The sequence below is a fragment of the Patagioenas fasciata genome, chromosome 13 (assembly GCF_037038585.1).
Source record: "Patagioenas fasciata isolate bPatFas1 chromosome 13, bPatFas1.hap1, whole genome shotgun sequence".
NCBI classification, from domain to species: Eukaryota; Metazoa; Chordata; class Aves; order Columbiformes; family Columbidae; genus Patagioenas; species Patagioenas fasciata.
In genome coordinates this window covers 6,718,411-6,745,056 of record NC_092532.1, presented here as the reverse complement: position 1 = coordinate 6,745,056, position 26,646 = coordinate 6,718,411, and the positions used below count along the sequence as shown (strand labels likewise).

The window sequence follows — 26,646 nt, the reverse complement described above, 5'->3', positions numbered from 1 at the left end:
TTGTTAGGAAGGTGTGTGCAGGGAGCCGCTCACATCCAGCTTCACCTTCCCCAACACTTTGGTGCCTGTGGAAGGGGTGGGTGTGTGGCACAGCTCGCAGGAGCGTTTGCAGTGGCCACAGCTGCTGTCTTGTGCTTAAATCAAGCTGCTGGCAGTGCGGGTGGCTGGCAGCTGCTTGACAAGTAGCTTAATATTTTGAAAATGCTTCTTCTGTTGCTCTCTTACCTTTTTCGTGCTTTTTGTGCAGCTGATTTGCTACTTAAAACAAACCACCCTTCTTAGCGTTTCTGGCTTTTTTTATTGGCATTCTAGGGAGCAGATATCTGATAATTGTAAATATGCATGGCTTCAATTTCCATCCACCCTCCATGTCATGAGCCACTGGTTTTAGTCAAGTCTGACCCTGCTGTTGAGCAGCTTGCTTTGGGTGCTTGTTTTGTGCTGGGGAAGCCTCTGGAATGGGGTTCAGCATTTAACAGGGTGTTGCGCTTGTAAAGACTTGAGAGAGAAAAAGCCAGTGCCTTGTGACGCTGTACAAAGGGTGAAGAGCTGGGTCTGTGTCACTTTGAATGGGTTTCTCATCTGGTGCCCCTTTGGCTGGGGTGTTCAGAACAGCTGGTGGGTTTGGAGGTGCCTTGGAGTTGTCACAAGCCCATTGTGAGTTTGCAGCAGAACAGGGGAACAGAGGAGCTGAGCTGACAGCTGAGCTTGGGCGCTGCAGGGAGCGGTGCCATGGGTTTGGTTTTTTTAAGGAAAGCACATGGGAAAGGTTTTTGAGGCCTAGTGTGCTGGCCTGGAGTGTAGCCACTAAAATACTGTGAGCGCTAGTTCTGTTGCTGCTGTTATTTCTCATGCACTTCTCTTGGGAAGGCTGAAATGGCAATGTCAGCCCTGCAGATTTAGCATTCAGAGTTCAGGCACAGGGCTCTGGTGCGAAGCAGGACACGGGCCGAGCAGTGTGACCGCGCACAGCGTGCCAGCCGGGCACGGAGGCAGAGCTCGAGCTACATTGGAAAGGGATCATTGCGCTGTTTATTTTTATGATTATTCAGAAGCCTTTGTGATAAATAACTGACTCGCACATTTCCTAAGCCGCTTGGGGGAAGGGCTGGGGTAGAAGTTTAATCCCTTTTGGTCCTGGGCTGCTCTTTCGCTGCAGCTGTGGGAACACAGGACTGAGCTGTGGGGAGCAGCAGAGCGACCCTGTCCCCCACTTAGTGCTGGGGGGTGAGCATGGAGCAAATCCTGGCCGGTGTCACCACGTGTCCGTGCATAGAGGCGGCTGCTTCTGCTGTTGGTGTGTGGTTGTTGCTGGGAGTTAGAACCCACCGCAGGTAAAGATCAGTAAAGCGATGACAAGAATGATAAAACGATCCAATAAAAATGGTGGTTATATCATCTGTCTGGGCCTCTGCAGGTCTGGTGAGAAGGCTGGATTACTCTCAATCCACACTGATTGTTGAGTCTGCTGAAAAGAAAATAATTCTTTAAAGAATGCTGAATATTTTTAGTTTAGAGTGGATGACCTGAAGCATCACGTTTTTTCTAGATTGAGAAAGGGGAGAGAACACTGACTGCGTCTTCTGCGGTGGGATCTGTGTGTGAAGGGGAGCGCTGGCACAGCGCCGCAGGAATCCTGGCCTCGCCTCAGCTGCCCGCTGCCCGCACAGGTATTGCATTTAGTGAAAAATTAACCGAGAAACTGAAGTCCCTGCCAATACCTTGATAAAGGGGCATTTTCTATTATCGTCTCTGCAATTCCGAATTCTATAAAGAATATTACGGAAAGAGAAACACAAGTTTTGCTGTAGCAGCTTCAACAGTGAAGTTTGCAGTTGGACTAGATGAGCCTTGTAGGTCTCTTCCAGCCAAACTATTCTATGTCTTGAAACAAATGTTCCAAAACTTGCGATGTTTTTAGAAAAAGTAGCGTTTACATATACATTTGATTTTTTTTCCCCTTTAGAACAAGTCTGTAGCAGCTTTTTTAGCATTTGTTTCAAAGCATACACTGCAAATTGTACCTCTGTTATTATTTGCACCTGCAGGTTACTAAACGACTTGGTTTCAGAAAGGGATGGAAACAACCGAAGCTGATGAAACTTAGTGCCGTGTTTGTTGTGTCACCGATAGCTGTGATTCTTTTATTAGTTTTAAACCATTAATTGCAGTGTTCGACTGCAGTTCTTGCACTCCAGGTACATCATGTGCCTGCGGACTGCAGCTAAGTGATGGTTTTATTTTCATTGTCAAACCCAGCACGTGAGCACTGCAGACTCAGTGTAGCTTTGCACACAAGAACATAAAATTGTGAGTTTATAAATTCTTTATTGAAAAATACACTTGCGATATTTTCATACAAAGTAAATGTTAATGGTACAGAGTTACAGGAATTGTCTGACAATTTCATAAATATTTTTACAGAAACATCTACACAGTTTCTCAACTTCAGCCTTCTCATTACGCAGGTAAGAATGAAAGATGTTTTTATCTTACTTTAATTGAATTTACAGTGAGTGGCATTAAGTCCTAAATTTTCCAATTATTCAAAGGAGCAGGAATGACTGAAAACACAGAGCTTTTAGCTTTTGCTTTCTCAGAAAAACCTGGAGAATCCGCGTGTGCTACATTTCACACTAACACCACCGGTGTTCCCAGTTATGCCATTGAAAGGGAGTAAACTGGTAGTCTGCACCAGCTGTTAGTGTGTTTAATTGCTTTCTTAATAAGACTGGTATTTTGCAAGTATTTTAAAAATGAAAACAACTAGTAAGTCTCATATATGCACCACTTTCTTATCCTGTTAGTCAGGGAGCGATTTCTCCCGAGCAGCCTGATTTAATACATTTAAAAACCAAAAACCAACCCAAACCCCATCCTTTAAAAACAAAGAAAAAAGCCGAGTCTATGTGGTTGCCGTTCCTGACGCTCGGGAAAAGCGATCCGGAGAAACATTACAAGCGTATAAAGTTCCTTTTGAAAAGCAAACGTCCCCAGCTTCCCGCATTCATTGCTGTGTATACATCGGTTTAACAGGACTCTTAATGCCGTTTGCTGAAGAGGGGAGCTATGGGCTGTCAATTTGGAAATAAATACAAAAGTCAAATTGCTTCAAATACAGAAAGATATCTGAAATCAGCCTCTGAAAAAAAATATTCACATTTAGAAAGTGCCATTGCAAATATACAGCAAAACTAATCTGCCTTAAAAATGATGCTTCACAGCCCTACCAAAAGTGCCACCTTTTGAACGTGAGTTCACTTTAAAACATTGCACAGCTAAAAACAATGCACAGACAGAATTCTCTACCTTTATACAGCAACGTGCCCAGACTTTGAAGCAAAATAACATGATGGTGTTCAGGGGCACATGGAAGAACCTGAATATGGACAGGATCCACTCGACAGTGTCCTTTGGGGCTTAAAAAGGTGATTCCCACCTTCTCTTCCCAAGCAGATCCAGACTCTGCTGGAATATTACTTGTCAGTCATCATTTTTGTGGAGGTTTTTCTTGTAGTATAATTGTCTCGGTGCGATGCTCCCGTGTCTGACGCATGTACAAACAGTAAAGCGCTGGTAAAACCACTATAAGGGGACTGGTGAGAGCAGTCGGGTGTGAGTACCGGTTGCAAACGGAAGGTAGCGAGCCGTCTTCGGGCTGTGCTCTCCGCACTGAAAAGCTCCTCAGCTGCTGTGGGACACACTGCAGGAGCTGCCTGGCCTGCCCGGGTGCGGCTGAGCGCGGGGTAGGACGTGCCTCCTCGCTGGCTCCACGGGACTGTTCTGCTCCTGCCCTTCCCCACAGGCTGGGGCTCTGCGTGGGCTGGCAGGGACAGCATGGGGGCGGAGGGGACAGGGGCCCTTGGCACGGCCTGTGAGTCCATGTGACGCGCTGAGACGGTGATGCCGTCTCAGTGAGAGCCTCTGTCGTTCGCCACATCTTGCAGTCGGCGTAACAGGGCAGTGTGATTCTCCTGGCAGATTCGCTTTGCTGGCGCTTCGGTGCCGTCTTCTAAGAGAATGCCTCTCTTCTTCGTTGGCGTCTCTCCAGTTCTGACCATGCTGTTTATTTCCTTTAGCCTCTGGAGAAAGGAGGGAAAAAAAAAAATACAATTATTTCCCGTTATTGTGGCTACCAAAATACAAAGTGAACTTTTGGTAACTGCATTACAGTGGGATGACGTGTGCTTTATCTCTGGAGATCTGTACTGTACAAAGTGCTTCTTGTGACAGACTGTTTTGTCACTGTCCTGCTCTTCCCCTTCCTGTGTGTTAGTGTTACTCACACTCAAGCTAACTCCTCGTTTCAGGGCATGTGGAGCTGCAAGGCTGCCCATCCTCAGCTACAACTGCCTGACAGCAGAGAGGCAGCAGTTCCTCTGGTGAGGATGCCTCTCTGGGACCAGAGCTCACAGGATTCAGCCTGTTGCACGTTCCCCTGGTAAGTCTGTGCACGTTAACAGCCGTTTGTTGGGTTTTCCCTGAACTGGGCGGATGAGAGCCTGTGATTGTACTTTGTGTTCTGCTCCCCCAACAGTCTCTGTACTGAGTAACCCACCCATTACCTGAAAGCAGAGGGTCCTGTTGCTGCACCCCTGAATCTTTCATGTGTACCAGTGCAAAGAGTAACTTTTAAAAGTACACAAGCAGCTTGGACACCTAATTGTTTTACAGCTTCTTCGATATCTGAACAGACAGTTGGAAGAGTGTTAGTTGAGAAAATACATGGTAAACAACATAAACAGAAAGGTGCATTGCATAATCTTCTCTAATTCCACTACCAGAAAGAAAAGGTAGAATTTAGGAAAGCAAATGAAAACCCTTTAGTCTCACCTTAGATGGGCTGCTGCTGAAATAATAGAATATCTTCTCTCGAGGAGAGAGGGCAGACTCGTTTTTGTGCGGCGAGATGTAGACGGGGTGGTTCTGGGACAGCTGCACTCTGCGCGGGGAGCCGAGCCGGACAAACGGGTACGGCGAGAGCGGCGGGGAGTCCGTCTGCGCGGGAGACACGGAAACGGCTCAGTGCTTGTGTCTGCTCCCAGGTGCTACTGCAGGGGGCTTTGGTGAGTCGGTCACCTTAAACACAGCTTAGTATTTTCTTGCTAATGTCATATTGTACGTATTTAGCACAGATGCAAGTTTTGTCATGTTATTAGGCTAGATGAGTATTTTTTTAATTGATTTCCCCAACCCTGGCTGTGGCTGGTGGATGACATTGGTCAGCGCTGTGTATTTTGTACTGGAGGAAACAGCAAATAAGCATCAACAGTACTTGGTATTTCAGCAGCAGAGCATGTCCTTGGAAGTTATATTGTCATAAAAAACATATAATCCTTTGAATTTGCTAAGAGGGAGGTTAGCCATGAACACTGCATGTATAGCAAAACAAGATGTATTTACTAACGAAAGGCAGAGAATGTAACTTACTGCATTTGAAGTGTACTTGAGGGCGAACTCTTTAATCTGCTCAATGTAGACATTGTTGTAGAACTGGATGAGGTCCCCCCGCTCCTCCTCCTCCGTGTCGCTGTTGGGGCCGGTGAGGCGGGTGGGCGTGGGGGGCGCGGAGCCGGGGTGCGGCACTGGCAGGGTGCTGCTGGAGCGCATCACGGGGCTGCCGTCCCGGCTGCCTGCGGGAGAGAGCGGCACCGGCACCGTCACAGTGCGGCCGTTCCACCCGCTCCTGCCGCTTCAGCCCTGACGTTCGCTGCAAACCTGCCCGAGCTCCAGCTGCAGCAGCACAGCCGTGCAGCCCGTGCCAGCCATGCCAATTGTGTTCCTCAGCATCTCGTGTTACAAAAAAGCAGGATGTTGTTGTCAAACACCCACAAACTGCTGAGTGCGTGTATGGAAACACGTTTGCTTTCTAACTTCTTAGTGGATAAACTTCAAGTGGTTTTTCTGTATAAGCTCATCGCTATATAAGCAGAGCTAAGGCTCCATTTTTCAGGCATTCGTGCTACAGTTTTAACAGTAGCTCGCTCCTGTTGCCAGCTGGCACAATTTCAAATAAGGAACAGCAGTCTTTTTCAGCTGGTAGTAGAAATATTTGGCTTGGTAATACTTCTCCTGGTTTAATGTGGGAAGCTGCAAAATATATATAATTGTTTTCCTCCCCTTCCTGCCACCTCTGTGTGACAGAAGACATTAATACCTACAGTTCATACTGCTAGCTATTAAATATCTTGAAAACTGGTGCTAGGAATACGCAGCATCACAGATTTTATTTGCTTTCCTTTATAAAAGTTAATTCAAGGAAAGTGTATCAGTTCAAATATCAAGGAAAGAATCTCCAGAGATGCACTAAAATAGATGCTGTGGGTGGTTTGTTCTTACCTCTGGAGGCTGCTGAGAGGTTCAAGACTCAAAGTGGGTGCAATATTAGGCTTGAGTTACCGCAACTCCTAGGTGTTATCAATATATTCTTAATTGTGTCCAGGTTTACCAAAGAAGGAGCACTTTGGGGTGGTTTGACACAAAATCCAGCCCTTACTTTACGCACACGGTTTTGGAAATGGAGTTAACCCCAAGCGCCTGGGATATGGGCTCACTCACTTTTCTCTTTGTTCCTCTCTTTGCTCCGGTCCGTCGGTGAGTTCTGCTGGCTGCTGCTGTCGCTGCTGCCAGAGCAGCGGCGTCTCCGGCCTCGGATCAGGACGCTCCGATAGACCTGCGGGGAGAGCCAGGAGCATCACCAGGGCGGGACGCGCAGTTACGGGGCTGGGAAACAACAGTCTGCGTGAGACACCACCTTCTGGAAACTCCACTGGGGTATCACATTGCTTCTTGCAGACACGCTCTCCCAAGAGGAGTATTGACCAATGGGTGCTGCCTCCTTGGCTTTTACGTGAAGGTATTTCCTATTTTAGGTAAAGTTTAGCATTAAAAGCTTTTAGTAGCACAGGATTGTGGTTGTGACTGTTGTCTTTTGAGGAGAATGGCTCACAGGTGGCATTCCTTTAATACTAAACATTACTTCAAAAAGCCATCCCTTCCTAAAATAGAACCGTGACGTTTAATGAACCAGATCGCACGTTAATACCAGCTGTACTTACGTGACTCTTGGCTTGTGGTTGTGTCCGGTAGCAGCGCATGATGTTCTGAAATGATCTGTCTTCCTTCGTAACCTAAGAGGAGATGGACAGAAAGGGTTAATAGTTTTCCTGGGGGTTTTTTATTAGTTTGGGGTTTGTTGTGTGTGTTTTGTTGGGTTTGGGTTATTTGAGGAATTTTAATCTTTGGAATAAGTCTTAAAGAAGTTGTTTTTTCTTCATTCAGGCCTCACCTTAGCCATCACGTAGACGGCACACATCAGCAGCTGATCCAGGTGTCTGTCCATCATGATTTCGGGGCAGTGCACCAAGGAATGCTCAAAACACGTCCAGATCCTTTTCCGCAGCTCATCAGATATATCGAGTTTGGCGCAAAGGTCTCGCAGACGGACACTGGCCAAATGATAGACCTGTGGGAACAGAGGCTGTGCTGGGAGCCACCGCAACACGGCTTTTCTTACCCAGCTAAAGGGGGTTCAGACTTGTGCACCCCACAGAACTCGCACAAACGATAAGCCAAAGCAAGAATAACTAAATTTAACTTTTTTGCTTACAAGACATTGGTGTTTCCCGAACTGCTGTTGCTGCTAAGAAAACATTTGAATTACCCTGAGTGCAGGAATAACACTGCACAGCCTACAGCAAGAACGGTGCTGAATAAACCAGCTTGTCCAGGGGGAATTTCTTTCAGATAATCTTAGAGCAAACGGACACCTGGGAGTACTTCACAACTCCTTGCTGGCTATGGTGATAGTGAGAAGTTGTTTTGCTTTGTGAGTGAGCAGTTGCCTGCATCAGAAAACAACTCTTCAGGTATGTCCATGAATAGACAAAGAGTACAGATTAACTTTGAAATTGTATATTCTCTTGGTATTACTAAGTACAAATGTTAAAAATCACTGAAGACTTCCCAAAATGCAAAGTAAGCAAAGCACAAGTTAGACTGAGCGGTACCTTTCTGAAAAAGAGCGACAGCGAGCCCATCCTGCGAGGCCTGAGGGCCGTGGCGCTGGGGAGCTGCTGGGTTTGTCTGTGCTCCCCCGCGGGGACCTGCTGCACCGTCACCTGCCCTGGCAGCTGCAGCGCGGCCCCAGGCAGCGGCGCGGCCAGAGCCTGCGCGCTCAGGGGCTGCATGGGCGCCGGGACGGCCGGGGGCTGCGCACCCACGTTCACTTGCACCGGGAAGAAAGTGATCCCTCCGTTTTCATTGGCTATACCTGTAACGTAAGAAAAAAAAGTCTGAAATAAGTTCTTTGGGGCGGTGTTTGTGGTTGCTCGTTGGGCGAGGATTTTTAAGAATTAAGTAATTATTTTATCAGTTACTTGTAAGTATATATTTAGTATATTATATATGGAATTGTTTCGTCAAAATACTTTACATTTTCATCATAAGGAGACAAGAAGATACTGAAATAACTCAGTTTTATAACACAGGTGCTGGCAGTCTCAACAACCTGGTGCTGTACGTGTCCTGTCTCTAAATTCTGCTCCCCTGTTCATACAATTATTCCCAGTTATGAAGCTGTAAACAGACTTTTCTCTCCACTGGACTGTTGCTCCCTTTCCCCCTTGCTGCATACATTGCTCTGACAGAACGAGCCTCAGTAACTGCACAGTGGCTTTTCTCTCACCTTGTACGGGTATGGTAACGGTTTGCCCGTTATTGGCTGTCACGGTGGCAGTTGCCACTGTCACCAGTGTCTGGCCGGGCACCGGTGTCACTGACATGGCCTCGGGATTCACGTTCTGCACTGGCACCGTGTTCACCACCGGCTGCTGGGGGACACGTACAGGAGTTCCAGGCTCGGAGGCGTTGTCGTTATCCACAAACAGCCGCCTCCTCGTGGGGTTGGCTGTGGGGGAGCTGTATCTGTCGTACAGGGTGGTGGGAGAGGAGGAGAGGCCTGCGGGTTAAAAACATACACACGGATATAAAACTCCTGTTGTAGGATCCCTTACTACACAAATAGTGGAAAGAATTTAATGAGAACCAAAATACGCCATGCAAGGCTCTTCAGGAAATGTTAACAATTCCTTATGTGGCTAACAGATTGCTTTTAGACATGACTTAATCTCATATAATGCTGTGTTCAATCATTTGCTACGCTGATGTGTTATGTTGTATTTTTCCAGAGAAAAAGTTTGAGCCGCGCACTGACAAGAACCCCGCTGAGAGTTCACAATTAAAGCCATGGTCTAAGTGGAAGCGCGTTATGCTGAAAAGAAGTCTCACCTTTGCCCAGCCCTCCAGTTTCGGCACGAACCTCGTTTATTCTTCTTGGTGTCAATGGTGACCCCACAACACTGTTCCCAGCAGATCTCTCAAAGTACTGAGGTGGCATTACCTGAAATATTTATACTTTTATTAGAGTGTCTGTATCACACACCAACTACACAACAAATTTTTAAAAGCTTCTGCTCTACAAATTTTGAACAGCAAAACTGCATGGAAGAAATAAAAACAAAGAACACTGAAGAACTTACCATAAGCCTAACTAAAACTTTGTAGTAATTGTACCACTTGAGAAAATATGAACTCTAATAATCCCTTTCCGACTACAATTAAAAGTCTGTACTTTTTACCCCATTTCTTCTTGTCTAGTCGTATTTTCAAGTGTGACTGGTCCAAACCTTCCCTGCTTGTCACGTTGGTCCTTGTGCTGTGCAAATTCTGGGTGACAGTCACCTTGGTCTCGGTTGGGCTGTCGTGAACAGAGCAGAACACGCTGCGCCTCTGTGTTCTCTGCATTCATCAGCTCCTCGCGTCAAGCCGAGCTTTGGCCGGGTAAAGCTGCTCCCTGCCATCCTGTCTGATGAGGAAAACCAGGTAAAACATCTCAAGTGCTCACCTCTTCACAGGTGGGAACTTTGTTTTCGTTGTCTCTGATTCTGTCCCACAGAATGGATTCCTGTTTCCATGCCATACTTTCCAAGATCTGTTCTTCAATATGATTAAGGTGTTTCACTACTTCCCGACAAAGGCCGTCCTCTGCTCTAATAAAAACCTCAATCACCTGTAAGGTGGATAATTATCATGAATATAATGTACTTGTTTGTTTCATATATTTTTTTTCTTGCAGAAAGATCTAATTTTCAAGGAAAAGACTGTTAGAAATACTAAGGCTGCGTTACTATGGCTCAGTCATATCTTGTCTTGTGGTTTTTATCACAAGGCAAATATATTTATCTTTCCAAACTAACAGACATGTCAAGCACTGTTGCAAAATAGCCGCAAGAACAGCTCATGATAAAATGGTAACCTGCTAGTTCCTGTACAGATACATGGACACTGCTCTTGTGTTTAATTGCTAGCAGTATTTTGGTTTTTAAATGCCCAAGTACACCCTGGGATGACAGACAGGTAACTTTTTTCAATTAAAAAAGAGGCAAAGCTGAGAATGAGGGGTTAACGTGTAAGTTAACGTGCAGGTAAGGAGATGACTTAAGTGTAAGTCAACAGAGTGCTTGTGATCAGTATTTCTAGCTATTAAATTCTTTACCTTATAAAAGTGATAAACTGGAATGTCGAATATCTGGGTGATGAAGGGGAAGTTTCCAGGCGGGTTGTAGGTGAAGATAATGATCTCGAGGCAACACGCCAGCAGAGACCTGTGAAACACATCCTGCTCCAGAATTGCCTGCAAGAGAGTCACACATTTTAATACTTAATGTACAGTGTAACTATAGAATAGTAAAATGCTTTCGATTCTGCCTCTACAGAAAGATCATCAGGCTTATAAGAAGATCTTTTTTTATAAAAGACAGAACAGAATCCAAATGAGACATCTTTAATCCTTAAAGGTTTCATATATCATTGTGTTTGCAAACACAACTGAGTTCCTGTACCCTTTTTTTTCTCCCATTGAGGTGTGCGTACAGGCTACTTTTTAGAGATGCTTTTTTCCCCTCATTTTAAATACCTGTCTGCTTTGTTCTATAACTGGGTTTTTTTTTTTGTAGATCCAACTTTAAAATCAAGGTAAAATTGGATTAGTTTTCCTTACAGATAAATCGGTGTCCCCCAGTCTCTTCTTCTCTTGCTCGATGACCGACTCCAAGACCTTGTAGTACAGCACCTCAGCACGACAGAAATGTTTGCTGGCAACATCTGCAGGAATTGGAAACAGAAACAATATTGTCAAATGCGATCAAAGAATTCTGTTCTTGATCTTAAGAGATACAACAGTTCAGTAGCTTGTGTGGATTTGTGTGCTGCTGTGGCTACAGCACTTGCACAAGTAAATCAGTTAATTTTCAGTTGACTTAGGAATCGCCCTCCTGCTGCACCGCCTGGTGAATGCAGAGCAGAGTAACTTCCTACTGAACCCAGGAGTGGTGGAAACACCATATATAAGAACAAACTTTCAATTGCTATAATCTAATAAACACATTTCAAGTTCACAAAATAGATTGTTTGGAAAGTATTCCTGTGTGGATCCCACTTGCTCTGTGCAACAGAGAACACCGAAGCGACTATGTTGACTAGAACAACCACAAAGCAACGAAGTCTCTATTAACAAACAAAAAGGTCAATAGCATCTTCATAATTTTTAATCCGTCTTCATGTGCTTCAGAAATCTTGACAACTTTGCAAATAATACTTTGTGTTTATACCAGCAGGGTTTTAATGATATCTGTACTAACCCCTTTCTGTGTCAGCCAAAACTGCTGTAGGACTTTCAAAGACTACGCTTGGGCAGATTTTGCGTGGCTGACAAATGCTGTAATTGAGAGAAACGCAGTACCCTTCAGGGTGCTTTTCTTTGCCTTTCTGTAGAAACAAAAGTATCCTCACATTCCAGTAATTTAAGCTAAGCCTGGTTATAAAATTGCATGCAGGCTTAGATTTTGCCCTGCCTTAGGAACAGCAGGAAAAGACAAAAGTAATGGAAAAGACTCTTGTCCTAAAGCATAACCTGTAAATAAAACTGCAAGTTATTAGAAGTGATAAACGTGTTTACAGGTATTTTAATTCTTATCTGTAGAAGCAAAATGTTTCTCACCTTTGGAAAAATGACTGAATTCTCCTTCAGCCTGCGTGCTCTGGCAGTATATTTCGTGCATTTCTTTTACTCTGTTTGCAATGGACTGAGAAGGATCTCTGGAACATGACCTGAAAATAAAAACTAAGGATTTTCAACAGTCTATTCCTACTAAGACCAAAAAATGTAAGAATCTACAACTATTTTTATCCTATGACTAAAGCATGAAATTATAACTCTCTTGGACAGCAATACGAGCACACCCCTATGTGCCTGTGTATGGACTGTAAAATGTCCACAGCATATCATCATTATTATTATTACTATTGCTGTATATATTAGAGTAAACATGCACATCTTTTCATGGTCAGGTATAAACAACATTTTCCACACGATTCAAAAGTTGTTTAAAAAACATATTGTACCTGAGGCAACAGGTTATCTTATACAGAGAATAGATTTTATTTTTAATTTCCTACAGCATAATGTGTCTTGCTGGGTAGTGAAATTTGCTAAGGAGGAAGAAGGAAATGATTTAAAATGTTATATTAGCAGTTTGCTGTTAGAGAAGTTCAGAACTGTTTGGTTTAAAATGCTGTATGTTCTTACAGCCATCAATCTCTTAAGGACAAAGGTGTCTAAATAAAGAGAACAGTCTCTTTTGAAATTTAAATGTCTCTCTGGGTCTGATTTTACTCCATTTTACTCACATTTGAAATGACACCGTTTAGCATTAACATTTTTTATTAAAACTATTTTAAAAATAGAATTCTATGCTTACCCGAATATCAAACTTACCTGAGTATTTGCTCCAGGTTTTCACTGGGGGCATTCTTCAGTCCTGCCAGCATCGTATGGAGGCGGCTCAGACTGTACGTTGCTATGGAAACGGGTGTCACATATGGGTTGCTCTCTTTAATATACTTGCGGCCAGTAAGTGGGGTTGTAATCCTAAGTGATTTGGACTGAAAAGACAAAAAATAAGCATATCTGACTGTACATTATTATGAAAATTTTAACCAGGAGAATTCTTACCCCGTGTTACAATACATGGCTGGAAATAATGGCTAAGAATCAAACAGCCCAAAGGAGGTCGTGTCTCAGATAGGAGCCAGCAATGAAAGATTTCTCTGTGCCACTGGGATATTTGTATGAAATTGTGCTGTACAAACATCCAGAGAGGATGTGACCTTGCACCAAAAGGCAGAGACTGGCAGACAAGTGTGAACCAACCAGGCCTGTCTAAAAAAAACAAAACCAAAACCAAAAAGCCCCAGCAGTCCCATCTCTCGCGTACCAAGGGCAGCTGTAGCTCGCCAGAGCGTGCACTGAGCCAGGCTTTCCTGGCACCAAGTTTAACGCCACAAAAAGTTCCCCTGAATCTAACAGCCAGCATTTTAATTTGTTTGCATCAGGTTAAGTCGTCACATCAAAATAATTTAACATCAAGGATGTTCCTTCAACTAGGGTACAACAAAACCAGTGCGTCTCCTCAGTGCCCGGCCCAGCTCCCAGCCCTCCTCCCGTATTCCACACACACTCCCCATGTGTTTTGCTCGTCTCTGTACCGGACAGGCGCGATGGTTCCCCCAGCCCTGCTGCTTCACTCCAAAAAGAAAACCTGCGAGTTACACACCCAGGCCTACGTCAGCAAAACATAGTGGCTGACTAATGCTCTAAGCAGATCAGAAGCAAGGAATTAACAATTTGCACTGATTTTGCGGGTAAGGTTATTTTGATCTTTTCTCTGAAGAATGTTGAAGGCCATTAACCAGCTCACTCTGGAAAAAGATCACATCGCTGTTCCAGGGATGTAGACTGTTCCACCCTTCTGCTCTCTGTAATCTAATTGTACTAACGCAGCTTATATCCTTCTTTTTTTGCCTGTCTTGTGCCCTTCCTCCTTTAAGACAGCTTTTCCATCTTCAGGAACATTTTGTTGCTCTGCAATCACAGGTATATATGTCTGCATTCAAAGCCAATGCCTGTTTTTGAAAAGCTCCTCTAGACACTTTATGATTCTGAACCACGTAATGTTCTTTATCCTCTCAAAGACCATATTCTGTGCTATTTTATTAGTCATATAAAAAGACATATCTATGTATCATGCTTTTAGGCAAGCAAGGTGAAAACCATTACCTGGTGATTTAACTGAAACTCTAAACAGATGTAATGTTAACACCTGAAGCACATCTGTTAAAAGGAAACAACAATAAAACGCACAAAGCGCTGAGCAGCTTTGCATACGTTAAACACAAAACAGAGCTGTGAGGGGCACAGAAGCCACACGGGTGGGTCCAGAGGCCCCAGCAGCTGCAGAACGGCCTGTTCTGCTGTGCTTGGAAACCTTCACAGAAACCTTGACCCAAACGCACCTCTTTAGGTAACTACCAAAATATTCTTTTTTCTGGATTTAATCAACGAAAACCCAAATATTTGGAGAAATACTGGAGGAAAAAGCCAAAACGACAGCAACAAAAACACACACACAAAAAAACGCCACACACAAAAACCCCAACAAAGTAAACAATATCAATTCTCAACCAGTTACAAGCTGTAGCTCAGCTGTGCTGTGCACACTCCCAGATCACCTTGAGAAACCAAGACAGTAATATTTTAGTAGCCGCTTCTCTTCATCAGCCACAAACTCAGCTCACGCTCTGTATAAATCCAGCAGTGCAGACGACGTCACACCCACCTTGTCAAAGTGCTGCTGCAGATTGTGCTTCACCTGCACGCGTTCGGCTGTTTCCATTCCTGAAGTTGTATTTAAGCACCGTGTGAGAGTCCCAATTTCCTCATCTGCGTCCTCCCCGAGAAATATTCTCTCGTCGAGGTTTCCTACTGACAAGACGTACTCCTCGTAGGCCTTGTTGATGGCTTTGCTGCAGCAGAAAAGACAAATACAAACCCCCCTTTATTTAGACAGTGTTTTGTTCACCTGCCTCCTAAATGAACACAGTTCTGGCCTCTTGGAGTCCACAATTTATTTTAACCCTGCCTGAAGCATCTGAGCTGCTTTAAAATCTACAATATCTTAAAACATGGCAGTGCTGAGGACATTATTTTTCCATTATATCTGATGGGTTGCTATTTACTATAACCGCAGGAAGAACATAATAAAATACTAAGAACTCATTTTTGGCTGGAAACTCCTCAAAACTTACACAGCATCCCATCATCTCAAACTAAGGTTACCATTTTCAAATCATTTAAAGGAAAATAAGTCCCACTCACAAGCATCTCTAGGTTTATAAAGAAAAAAATACCATAAAGCCTGATTTTTCTCTCCCACTTCCCACTCAATGTGCTCCCACATCTTTTTCATGCTGACACTTGAGTTATATATAAAAGAAATACACAAAACAACAAAATTAGGCACCAAATAAAGCCATCCTGAGGAATTATTCCTCTTTCAAACGTGCCTCAGACTGCACCATCTCAAAGAGCAGGAATTGAAATGCAATGTAAGATATTAATATTAATAAATACATAAGCCAGCCAGCCCGTATTCCCGGTAAGATGCAGATAATAAGGTAAGTGCCATTGTGTCACACTTCAGAGGGCCACTAGTGCAAAGCAAACCATGAGCATTGTGACTCACAAGCTGTCTCCAAAGTTCCCAGGATCTAGAAAGCCAGTCAGATTTTCATCTTTTCCTTTCAAAAGCTGTGAGACAGACAGTTAAAAACAAAGTTAAGAACACAGGATAGATATTTCAGGTCTTAACAAAAGCTTTGGAAATAACAAGTAAGGAGAAATTTTGCTACATTACAGATTTCTTGACCAACCTTTTTGTCAAAAAGTTTCCGAATATATGGCTTCCAAAAATGTTCCTTTATGCCTTTTGCTTCTAAAACTAATCCATAATGTAATGAACACAGTTTTTCAATGATGCAGGGAGGATCAGATGATACTTTGTAATCCTTACTATGGAAGTCTTCAGGTAAGCCTACAATTAAGAACACAATATTATTTACTTTTGAAAATCCATAGCCTGTCTTCTTATTAAATTCTATTCTGTGTTGTCTAGGTAGTGTGAAATTAAAATGGTGAAAAAATTAGTTCTCTTGAAAGAACTATTAATTATACAACAGCCACTCAAACTGCCAATGTTATCAATACTCAATTTTGAGTAGAGATTTAAAAAAATAGATATTTAGTGATAAATATTTAAAAACCAGTTCTAATAGAAAACCAATCAAATGCTTGTGAACTATAAAATGTATTCAAGTAAATTTGAAACAATTGTCCCCATCTGAACCACTACGAAGTAAATGCGAATACTGCACAGCACTGAGAATGAAGGGTGAGCCTGGAAAGCATGGTGTCGGAAATGCAATGGAAACTTCTCCCCAGTCATTTGTATTTGTGGTTATCAAGTCCACTATAGGTGTCCATTCTCTTCAGACAGCGAACAGCAACAATCCAGAAAGGAGAGAGAAACAACCCAGTTGCCGCTATCGGATCCGAGCAGCGGAGCTTTCCAAACTGGTGCCTCTCGGGAACCCTTGGGTCTGACTGTGTCCAGAGATGACTGTGCCATCAGCTGCTCTTCCACTGACATTAAAATGTCTTTAACTGAAATTTTCACTTGGAAATTCCTTCAGTGGTATTTCCATAGTAAAATACATTCTTGACTTACTATATTACTGACGAAATTCAGCAGTCTGTTATTATACACTACATTAATAGAAACCTGACTCTCTAGTCTGATATAGAAAATATTGATTCCCCCATATTTGAAATCAATATTATTAAATTTCTTCTCTTCCACATAGATTCATCCTAATTTCAGTAGTCTTAGAAGTCCTTGCAGGCTTTGGATAAAAGTAGATAGTTTTTTTTTCAACATACCTTTAAAATTCGGATTCAGAAGTTCTTTACGGTTCGGACACTGGAGAGCGTTTCCATACACCAGATCCAAAGCACATAACAAGAGATGGTAGGAATTGACCAAGTCATCGCTGATCATAGGAAAGTTACCTATTGGAAAGACATAAGAGATTAATTGAAATTAGCATTGATTTAAAATTATTTTAACCAATAAACTGTTGAGATTTGTATAATCCCAAACATACTGTGATTACAAAAAACAACAGAGTCTTGGAAACACAGACTGGTAACTACAAATATCTGGATAGAAACACAAGTAGTAAACCACACACACACACTAAAATATAGAAAATGTAACAGTTAAATGTTTTCAGGAACAGCAGCAACTGTGTAGGAACTCAAATACATTGTGCTGTTCTGAAAAGAAACCCTACGAAAGGCTGATTAAGGGGGTGCTGCAGACTCCCTCATCCACAGCAATCAGGTTACTCAGCACATCGATCACCTGGAGCAGCACCAAGTGCACAGTGCCAACGGCCTCAAGAGAGTTTGTTACTGAAACTCTGGCAGCACAGGCCCCTGTCTGCCCCTTACATCTTCACTCCATCTGCCGGAGGCACAACCTTGTTCTGAAGGCATGAAAAAGAAGAGGTGTGAAGGGACGAGCGGGTTCCAACTGACCCTCCGTTCCCCATTCTGCATCGCTGTGAGGTGTTGCAAAGAACTTTAAGTTTTGTTTGGCCAGACCCAAGTGCTCAGATGTCCCAGAAAACACAAGCACAGCTCCCTGCTCCAGCTCCCCCGCTCTCCAGGATGGATCTATGTGCAACTCGGAGTCGGGAGATCCTTTTTCTTTATCAATCTGTTCTCTTTACAAAACTCTTGTTGTAGGCATGATCATCACAAACAGTAATAAATTTAACTCTTTTGTAAAGCACAAGAGAAATAAAGTTAAAATGTGTCTCTCTGATTTGGTTTACAATGTAGTTTTAGTTCATACACCTCTAAAGTGTTTTTTAGTTATCACCTTCCTGTACAAAAGAATCCCTGTAACCTCTTTTATCACCTTTCACAAAGATGATAGTCAGATTTATCACTCTTTACTGAACTCATTTAGGTTTATGACATACATTTAAAGGAATAGCCATAGCTAAAAGCAGTCTTGTAAACTAAACTATACCATTCATACCATAAATCACAATTCCATTAATTTATATGCACAGTGTGATTTTCTATCACTCTTTTTTTTTTTTTTTTCCAACTAAGCTCCAAATCACTCAGCTGAGCCCACTCTAAAGAACAGGTTTGTCTCCTTGAAGAAAACTATCATGTAGTAATAAACTCATTCAGAGTACATCACAATGTATATATGATTAAAACTTTTTTCTAAATTATGCTGTTACTTTTCTACCAGTAACGTACCAGCTTGTTCAAGTTTATATTCAATTTTCTGATTCCATGTTTGTTAAAAGAAGAATAATTTCAATGCAGATAATTGGAACAAATAAAGAAGCCTACATTAAATGTGTATTAACTGTACACATTTATCAGTTATTTCCAAATCATTAAAGGTTTGCAGCAATAAAAGTGCTAAATACAATAGCAAAAAGTTAATCAATAAAAATCTTAAAGAAGTAACTCTCATAACATAAGTTTACTTTCACACCCATGAAGTCTAGCATGGTAATTGTTACTATCAGCACAGTCAGAAATAAATCTAATTTTCAGTACCCATAGTTCCATACAAATGATTTGTCAATAGCATTTCAAACAGTAGCTTATTGTTCCCCTTCACAGCCTGGTACCAGATAATAAAAACCAGTTATCTCAGTGTAGTAGAGGGATGTTTTTTCCTTTCCATTTTAAAGAAAGAAAGTCAAGCTAGAGAGTTTAAAGATAAATTCTTACAAACACTATGCAAGAGCTGCAGTATCTCCAGACAAAGCCGCTGTCTTTGCAGCGTACACCGAGGGTACGACCACGAGCTGCCCCGGCAGCGATGTCAGTGACAAGCCCCAACCTGCCACTGCTGTGCGGTTGCCATGATGAGGATTACTTGCCACCCTCAAAACACTGCGAACACAACTTCACAGGAATATTTAATGCCTTAAATGGCCAACATTATTTTACATTTTTGTGCTGCCACACTTTAATAAATCTACCACTAGTCACATCCTAATTTTCAGTTTACAATTACTGAAAATTTTCCTTTTTCTTGTAAAACTAAATTGGTTATGCTATCACCTTGGTAATTTCTGCAAATTTAACTTGTATATCTGAAACTACTCACGAATTTAAATGTAGTTAATTTATGATGTAGTTACTCAAACATATTAATCAATAACTTAGCAATAGGAAGACTCGTAAAGTTCCTTTGCATGTTGCCAACTGTCCAACCTACCTATAGAGGTGAGGATTTTATAGAAAGAAAAATCTATGATTTTTTCAGACTGACCTATTTACTCTCTCGGCTGTCTGACTGCGCTAAAGAAGCAGAGTCCTGACTGCCTGGAGATAAAGTCCAGTACCAACTCTCCTCTGGACTCAGTCAAACATGAATAGATACTTCATACAACTTGGGGGAGCTATTCTGGATGGAAAAGAAAAAATTAAAATCATACTGTGGTTCAGGCTTGCAAGCAACACACTTGTCTAGGAAAAATTTCCCCAATAAAATGGAATTTGCAGCCTATTGGAAACAGGCGTCTTCTACGGAAGTTACAGTGTTCGGTACCGCACTCCTGCAATACCACAGCCCTTCTGGGTCTTTGTATGAAGCTGCGATGGGGAGGATCCAGTAACATCGCCAGTAACTTTTCCAGAAGAGCTGCTGACAGCCTCTGCAGCCCGGTGCAGTGCAGGAAGAAAGCCTAATCCGTATTGAACAGAATTAGGGCCAGATAATTCTGTATTGTGACAGCCTACTCTGTCCTGTCTTCAAAAGCAGCCAATTAAGGAAATCACAGCACACTGCAGGAATCTTAACACTGCTTTACTTTTAAATTGGGGAAAAAAAAGACAGACAAAACAGCCATGACACACCCCCAAACCAAAACAAAATCCCTTTCATCACTTTCCTTGTAGAAATTAAACTATTTATTTTCTTCTACTAGAAGTTCTCTTGCCAAAAAAATGTCTTTGGAAATGACTAATGGACCTGAATCTACAAAGATGCTCCCTCAGTGAGGAATATAAACCTGGTCTTTATTTTTCCTCAAAACAGTGTCTTACTTATACAGAATTCCAGTGCACACTCATTGAAGCAGTACCTGAGTAAAGCCTCAGGTATGCAGAAACTCTAAGACACAGGTTTGATGAAGAAAGACTTTAGACTTAAGCCTAAAATAAGGATTTAAACCTGTTTCCTCTTGTGACTTTTTCATTCATCAGTCATTATATCAAGAAAAACTGCTGAAATCCTCTACTATTGCTGTGAACTGTAAGCCTGCACTTGCAACAAAGGTCATATACACATTGCAATATACTCTGTCAGTCGCATTATTTCTACAGAAGTGTATTAAGAGAGGAACCCCTTATGTGTTCTAAAAGAATGTGAGTCTTCAAGATAGTCAGCCATTTATATATATATGAACACACACGCTACGTACGCAATGCAGGACAAACTGCAGATGGTTATTTGATGCAGTTGCTGTGTGCTCATTATTTAACGAGGCTGGAGGCACAAAGGCTGTCAAAAGAATGAGAATACTATCTGTGATACTAGTGCAAAAGTATTCACACCTAGGGTTTTATGATAGATTTTTACTAGGTTATAGATCAAATTTATTAAACATTTTCAGTGTTGCTGGAAACTTAGGAGTAATTTAAGTATTTTTTGTTCTGAGTAAACATACATATACACCTTATGTAAACTACAATAACATCTAAATATGAATTCACTACAATTCTAAGCTACTTTTCCCCTTAGGAATTTCAGCATAAATCTTCACGATACTGGAAACTTTGTAAAACTATTCCACATAAAAGCTACCAAACTATTTGGGCATACAGCTTACCTTAGAAGTGTGTAAGACACACAGCTGGGGAAACCCTGCAGCTATTCAGCATTAGGGACTGATACAACAAAACCAAGTTCGCAGTATTGAATCCCTTTCAAATCTCTTACCTTTTGCATGAACAAACAGCACCCAACAAAACTGGAAAACTTCAGTCACAGTGCACGGTTGCCGTCTTTTGGGGAAAAACACACCAGGAAGGCACATGATAAGCTCAATGAATTAATACTGATAGAACATAATACAACATTCAATCATTTTAAAAGAAAATGAAGATTTACTGCAATGCAGCCAAAGCTGTCCATACTCGATGCTCTTCCTAAATCTCTGTCCTACTTTCAAGTTTCTGGCTAGTAAGTTTGGTCTGTGTTCTTGATAACAGAAAAATCTATTGCATACAACACAGCTCATCCGTCATCAGGTCATGTGAAGAATGGTTTCAAATGTCAAAATTAACATAGATTTGACACAAAAACCAGGAAGTACCTTCCAACTAAACCTTCAAAATTATTTCACACCTTGCCATCCAAGCTAATCAACTAGCAGGGTCTGCTCTACTTAACAAAGAAATATATTTGCAGTATATTTTTATTTCCACATTATATGCAAATATTCATCTCAGTACATAATTCTATCTATAGTCCAATTCCAATTTAGTCACCATTTGCATTATACAACAAAATAATTTAGGTACAACCCTGTCTTTTACTATAGATTCAAATAGATTTGGTTACAAATGTCACCAAGTTATGGTAGCAAGAACATAGAGAGGGAAAAAAAAAAAGCAAAAAAAAAAAAAGCCAAAAATCTCAACAAAGAAATAGCCTGTAAATATTAGAAAAAGTAAAATATAATCATAACATTAATAATAATAATAAAGCAAACAAACCACAACAGCAACCAAAAATAGCAACCAAAAATGACACTTCATAGTAATGTCAATTAAAGAAATAATGAGTGGGAATAAATCAATCTCTACTGCCATGAGAAATCACAAGCCATGTTTATTAGTGCTGGCACAGACAAAACCTTGTCGAGACCAGTATAACTAGAAAACGCCAGCACATAATTTTCCTAGCACTCCTAGTAAGAAAAACAACAATGAAATAAAGCTTTTACTGTAAAGTAAAATATCCAGAAGAACTGTGTCTATGAATCAAACAGTGGGATTTAAAAATTACTGCTGGCAAAGACAGACAGACCAACTCTGATCCTATAATGAACTACCAGGAAAATACAGTCAAAATTACAACTAAACCAGCTGAGCAACTTCATTCTATTTTTGTAGACAGTCATACTCTAAAATCACTCCGTTAATAACAGAAAGGTACCTCTGTTTTCTTCCTCTCTGTTGCCGAGGTTGATCTTCTTGAGGATATCTGAAAATGTCCTGAAAAATGGGCTCATACTTCTTAAAAATGACTGCAGAAACAGTAAAGTTTCTCTCTAATCTCTCAGTTCTTTCTCTGAATTGTGAGGGTAGATTTGCCATGTCTTCCCATTTTTTCATCTTGTTAAAAAATTCAATCAAGCTGAAAGAAAAATGAACAGGTTAGATCTGAAAAGTGGTGGGTCGTGGGGGTTTTGTGTCTCTGTGTGTGTAGTTTTGTTGTTGTGTGTCTTGTTTTTTCTGGAGGGGGGGGGTCTATGTGGTTCTTCTTGTTGTTTGTATGTTGTTTTTTTCCCTGTGAAATATACCATATATTTTACTTATTTACAACAAAAGTGCAATTTCTGCTTCCCAATCTACAGATAAAATAGTGGTATGGCAGACATGACAAGGTACTCACAGCCACTCCTTCACCCATAAAAGAGGATGAGCTCAGACAACTCACAGAATATTTTTATATCCTTGGTTGTTGACCCTGTTAACTACATGTTCTTAATTCTGAGCTTTTCCTCCCAGAGACACAATCAGCTCCAACAATCAAATTATATTAATATCAGGTTTCCTTCAATATTTTTTGCATAATTTATTAACTTAAATAGAACAAACTCTGAATTCTACAATGCTAAGATTCTCCAAAGTATGAGAACCCCTAAGTTTCACTAAATTTCACCTCATGAATTTGGTTTTAATTTATTTTTCACTCCTTTATCTGCACTCACTTTTTCAATGTTACTTATCTTTGATAGCCCAGACAACAGAAACTATTTATCCACATTCTGTTCCCTGAATTTCTGATTTGGGAAAAAACTAACCCACAGGTTTAAAAGGAACACTTTGTACTGCTGAAACCAATAGCAATGCTCCAACAGTAAAGGAGATGGGGAGAAAAAGCACATAAGAGCCTTTATTTCCCCCCAGCCTACTAAATTGTTACAAAACAATCAGATTGCTAATAAATAAAGTCAAGAGTTTCAGGAAGTTTTTCTTCATGACTTTATGGACATAAATATTTGACACAAATTTGTTTATCAGATTGCGTCATTACTTTAGTTTCATAAAGAACATGGGAAAAGCTAATTCCTCTTACAAAAAAAAAAAAAATTGTGTATTTTCACAGACAAATAAAAATGGTTTCTCATGTGAGAAGTTCACACTTTGCACACTCTTCAAAAACAGACAGTTATTCAGTGACTGGTTTCTTTCTCTTTTGAGAGAGGAAAGTCAGAGATCGTCTTTCAAAAACCAGTGTTTTACACCATAGTAATGACCAAATGGAACTGTCCTATCTCTGTGGCAATGAGCTATAACACAAAGATAGTGATGATACAAATTCTATCTTTAAAAGCAGGAAACAAGACATTTAGCCTTTGTGCTCAATTTCTAAATTTCATAAGCTGATATGCAGTTTTTCAGATTTTGCAAGCATTGACGAATTAGCAAAAAGAAAAGTTACCTTTGTTCAGAACAACGCAAAATTCTTGTTAAGGATACATAATTTCCCTCAGCTGTCCCTTTGCTCACAGTTGGAACTGATTTTCTGCAAGCCACGTACAAGGCACATGCCAGCCAGTGCAGATCATTGCCCTGTGAAGTAAAACACCAAGCATCTGAAGGACTTCATGGAAAACAAAACCATACTTTTTCAGCCATGCACCTAACACCAAGAAACAGAATAGAACGGTGCCCTAAACTCACCAAGTCCAACTGGTGACAAAGTCGATTCCTTGTTTCAAAGTTCTGTTGAGCTACTTTGTATTTTTAATTACAAGAAAACCAGGTGTTAAACAGATACTTCACAGTGAACTGTGTCAAGACTGAAATTACAGTTACCTGTATAAATTTAATGTTTTACCCAAAGTTTAACAATATATTTTTAGTGTTACTCTTCTGCAATAACACTTTGTACTGCCTTGGTGTTACAAGAAAAAAAAACCAACAAAAAACAATGGTACAGGTTTTTGCTATCAGAACATTCTCCTGCCCTGAACAGTGGCAGCAGAAAAAACATAGTTTCCATTTTTCTCTGTATTATGGAACAGAACAATTACTTAATGTGAAACCTAAAGACAGAAACTAATTCCAATGAAAACCTTTCAAATCTTATTCTTCCTCTTTCATTAAAACACAGAATCACAGAATGTCAGGGGTTGGAAGGGCCCTGGAAAGCTCATCCAGTGCAATCCCCCCATGGAGCAGGAACACCCAGCTGAGGTTCCACAGGAAGGTGTCCAGGCGGGTTTGAATGTCTGCACAGAAGGAGACTCCACAACCTCCCTGGGCAGCCTGGGCCAGGCTCTGCCACCCTCACTGGGAACAAGTTTCTTCTCATATTTAAGTGGAACCTCCTGTGTTCCAGTTTGAACCCATTGCCCCTTGTCCTGTCACTGGTTGTCACCGAGAAGAGCCTGGCTCCATCCTCCTGACACTCCCCCTTTCCATATCGATAAACATTAATGAGGTCACCCCTCAGTCTCCTTTTCTCCAAGCTAAAAACGTTTGGGTTTTATTGCAGTGTTTTGTGTGAGTTTGTTGTTGTTGTTTTACAGGAATAAATTAGTACAAAACAGGGGCACAGCACACTGAATTGGGTTTTTTGCACAGGAGCAGCCTGTGCGGGTGCGGGGCCGGTCGCTCCCCGCCGGCAGCGCTCCGGGCTCCGGGCCCGGCGGGACCAGCCGCCCGTATCTCCGCACGGGGCTGCCCGGCTGTGGAACAGGAAACCCTGAATCACCCGATAACTCCAGACACACAAACGGGCGTTTTCATAAGCGCCACCTTCGTTTTCTAAAAAGCCACCGGTAAAAGACACCGTTCAAAACAAGGCGAGTGCGTCATTTTATGTCACCGCTTTAAAGAACGACGTTACAAAACCCGTAACGCCTTTAAATACCCGCGAAGTTTTGTGCCACGTTCACGCAAACCCCTATTTATTGTAATTTATTATAACTGCGCTGAAAGCACCTACGAGGGCAACTCGGTGTGACCCAGGGGTGACAATCTGACGGCTGCAGCCGGACGGGCTGAAGCAGAAAGACCGCGGCGACACAACCGCTTTTATTTTATTATTATTATTTTATTTTCGGCCGCCGGCACCGGGGATTACGGTTTCTGGCCGCTCTGGGAGCCGCAGACGCCCCGGAGAGCCGCGCTGGCCCCGCGGGCCAAGGCCGCGATCGAGGGAGGGACTGGGGGGGAACGTCCCTCACGGCGCCTCCGCCGCTGAGGCGCCGGCCCGGGCGGGGCGAGGGCGGCCGGGCCCAACGTGCCCCCGCTCGGCTGCAGCTGCCGCCCGGCGTGAGGGAGAGGCCGCCGCGCCCCAAGGGCCGTCCCCTTCCCTCCCCCAGCTTAACCCTCCCCGTCCCGCCGCACTGCCCGCCCGGGGCCGCCGCCTCAGCGCGGCCGCTCCCCCGGCCCCGCCGCCCCTCCCTCCCTCCCTCACCTCCAGGGTGTAGTTACGCTTCATGCTCTGGTAGCTGAGCCAGGCCTCGGAGCGGGCGCGCTCGTCCATGTTGAGGCTGCTGCAGAGCTCCTCGTAGCGCTGCCGGGTGTCCCCGTCCTCGGGCGGCGGGGAGGGCGCGGGGGGCGCGGCGCCCCCGGCCCCCGGCTCGGCGGGCTCGTCCTCCTCCTCGCCCGGCATCCCGCACCCCGGCGCTAGGGGGCAGCGCCGCCCCGCCGCCCACTGCGCCTGCGCCGCCGCCCCTCGCCCGACGCGCGTTCGAATCCAAACACCCCGGCGCCGGGCCCCGCCCCCGCCGCCTCTCATTGGCTGATAGGGCAAGGCTGCGCGCAGGCGCACCGCGGTCTCCCCTCCCGCCCTGCACCGCTCCCGGCGGGCGGACACGTCACGGGCCGGGAAACCGCCTCGCACAGGCGTTGGAGGCTTTGCCAAGCGATTTATGGACACTGCCATAAGTTATTACAGCAGTGCACTTGCTACTGAAAAAAACATTAATCTACTCTTTCAAAATCCTTTAGATAAAACCCCAAAGTAACAGAGCCCATGTTTCCCAGGGGGCTGTGATGACACTCACATCCTCCCTAACGCTTCGGTGCTTCCGGACATGAACTGAAATGGGTTAACGTGACTGCTCTCCTGGACAAAACTGAAAATAACGTCATTTTTCATGTAATGGTCTGAGTGAAAACTCTGACATATTCAGACACACTGAAATCTTTTTCATCCCTCAGGACAACAGCAACGTTCAACACGACTAGTGAAATAAAGAGAGATCCTTATCTAGTATTTTACCTTAGACCTCAGCTGATGAAGACCAATTATTACAAAGATTTCACTTTTTTTTTTTTTTCCTCTCATGACTCTGAGAACCTTCATTACACTAAAAAGCAAAAAGAAAATCCATTTACTT

At 42.7% G+C, this 26,646-nt stretch overlaps 1 protein-coding gene and 1 long non-coding RNA gene across 2 annotated transcripts; one reads left to right on the top strand and one right to left on the bottom strand.

Moving 5' to 3' along the window:
• Positions 1-2,308: 2,308 nt before the first annotated feature.
• RBL2 (RB transcriptional corepressor like 2) lies at positions 2,309-25,971 on the bottom strand. The gene is made up of 22 exons (XM_065848112.2): positions 25,719-25,971; positions 23,733-23,863; positions 22,221-22,421; positions 21,000-21,064; positions 16,895-17,023; positions 15,829-15,989; positions 15,642-15,706; positions 14,736-14,922; positions 12,836-13,002; positions 12,059-12,168; positions 11,060-11,163; positions 10,556-10,693; positions 9,905-10,069; positions 9,289-9,400; positions 8,687-8,959; positions 8,010-8,272; positions 7,289-7,465; positions 7,059-7,130; positions 6,559-6,673; positions 5,431-5,633; positions 4,834-4,998; positions 2,309-4,082 (listed from the first exon to the last, which is right to left on the bottom strand). The coding sequence occupies exons 1-22, from the start codon at positions 25,914-25,916 to the stop codon at positions 3,912-3,914; spliced, it is 3,372 nt and encodes a 1,123-aa protein (XP_065704184.1). The 5' UTR covers positions 25,917-25,971; the 3' UTR covers positions 2,309-3,911.
• Positions 5,552-9,642, top strand: LOC136107225 (uncharacterized). The gene is made up of 3 exons (XR_010652251.2): positions 5,552-6,856; positions 7,282-7,868; positions 9,189-9,642. It is a non-coding gene; the product is annotated as an uncharacterized lncRNA (long non-coding RNA).
• Positions 25,972-26,646: the final 675 nt, after the last annotated feature.

Bases quoted from the DNA above. Each gene is read 5' to 3' on its own strand.
- RBL2 (XM_065848112.2), bottom strand. From the start codon at position 25,916: ATGCCGGGCGAGGAGGAGGACGAGCCCGCCGAGCCGGGGGCCGGGGGC. The intron at 21,065-22,220 runs GTACCTTTCTGT...TTTCCCCAAAAG, and splicing joins CAGAGAGGAAGAAAACAGAG to ACGGCAACCGTGCACTGTGA. The intron at 9,401-9,904 runs GTGAGCACTTGA...TAAATATTTCAG, and splicing joins AAGTTCCCACCTGTGAAGAG to GTAATGCCACCTCAGTACTT.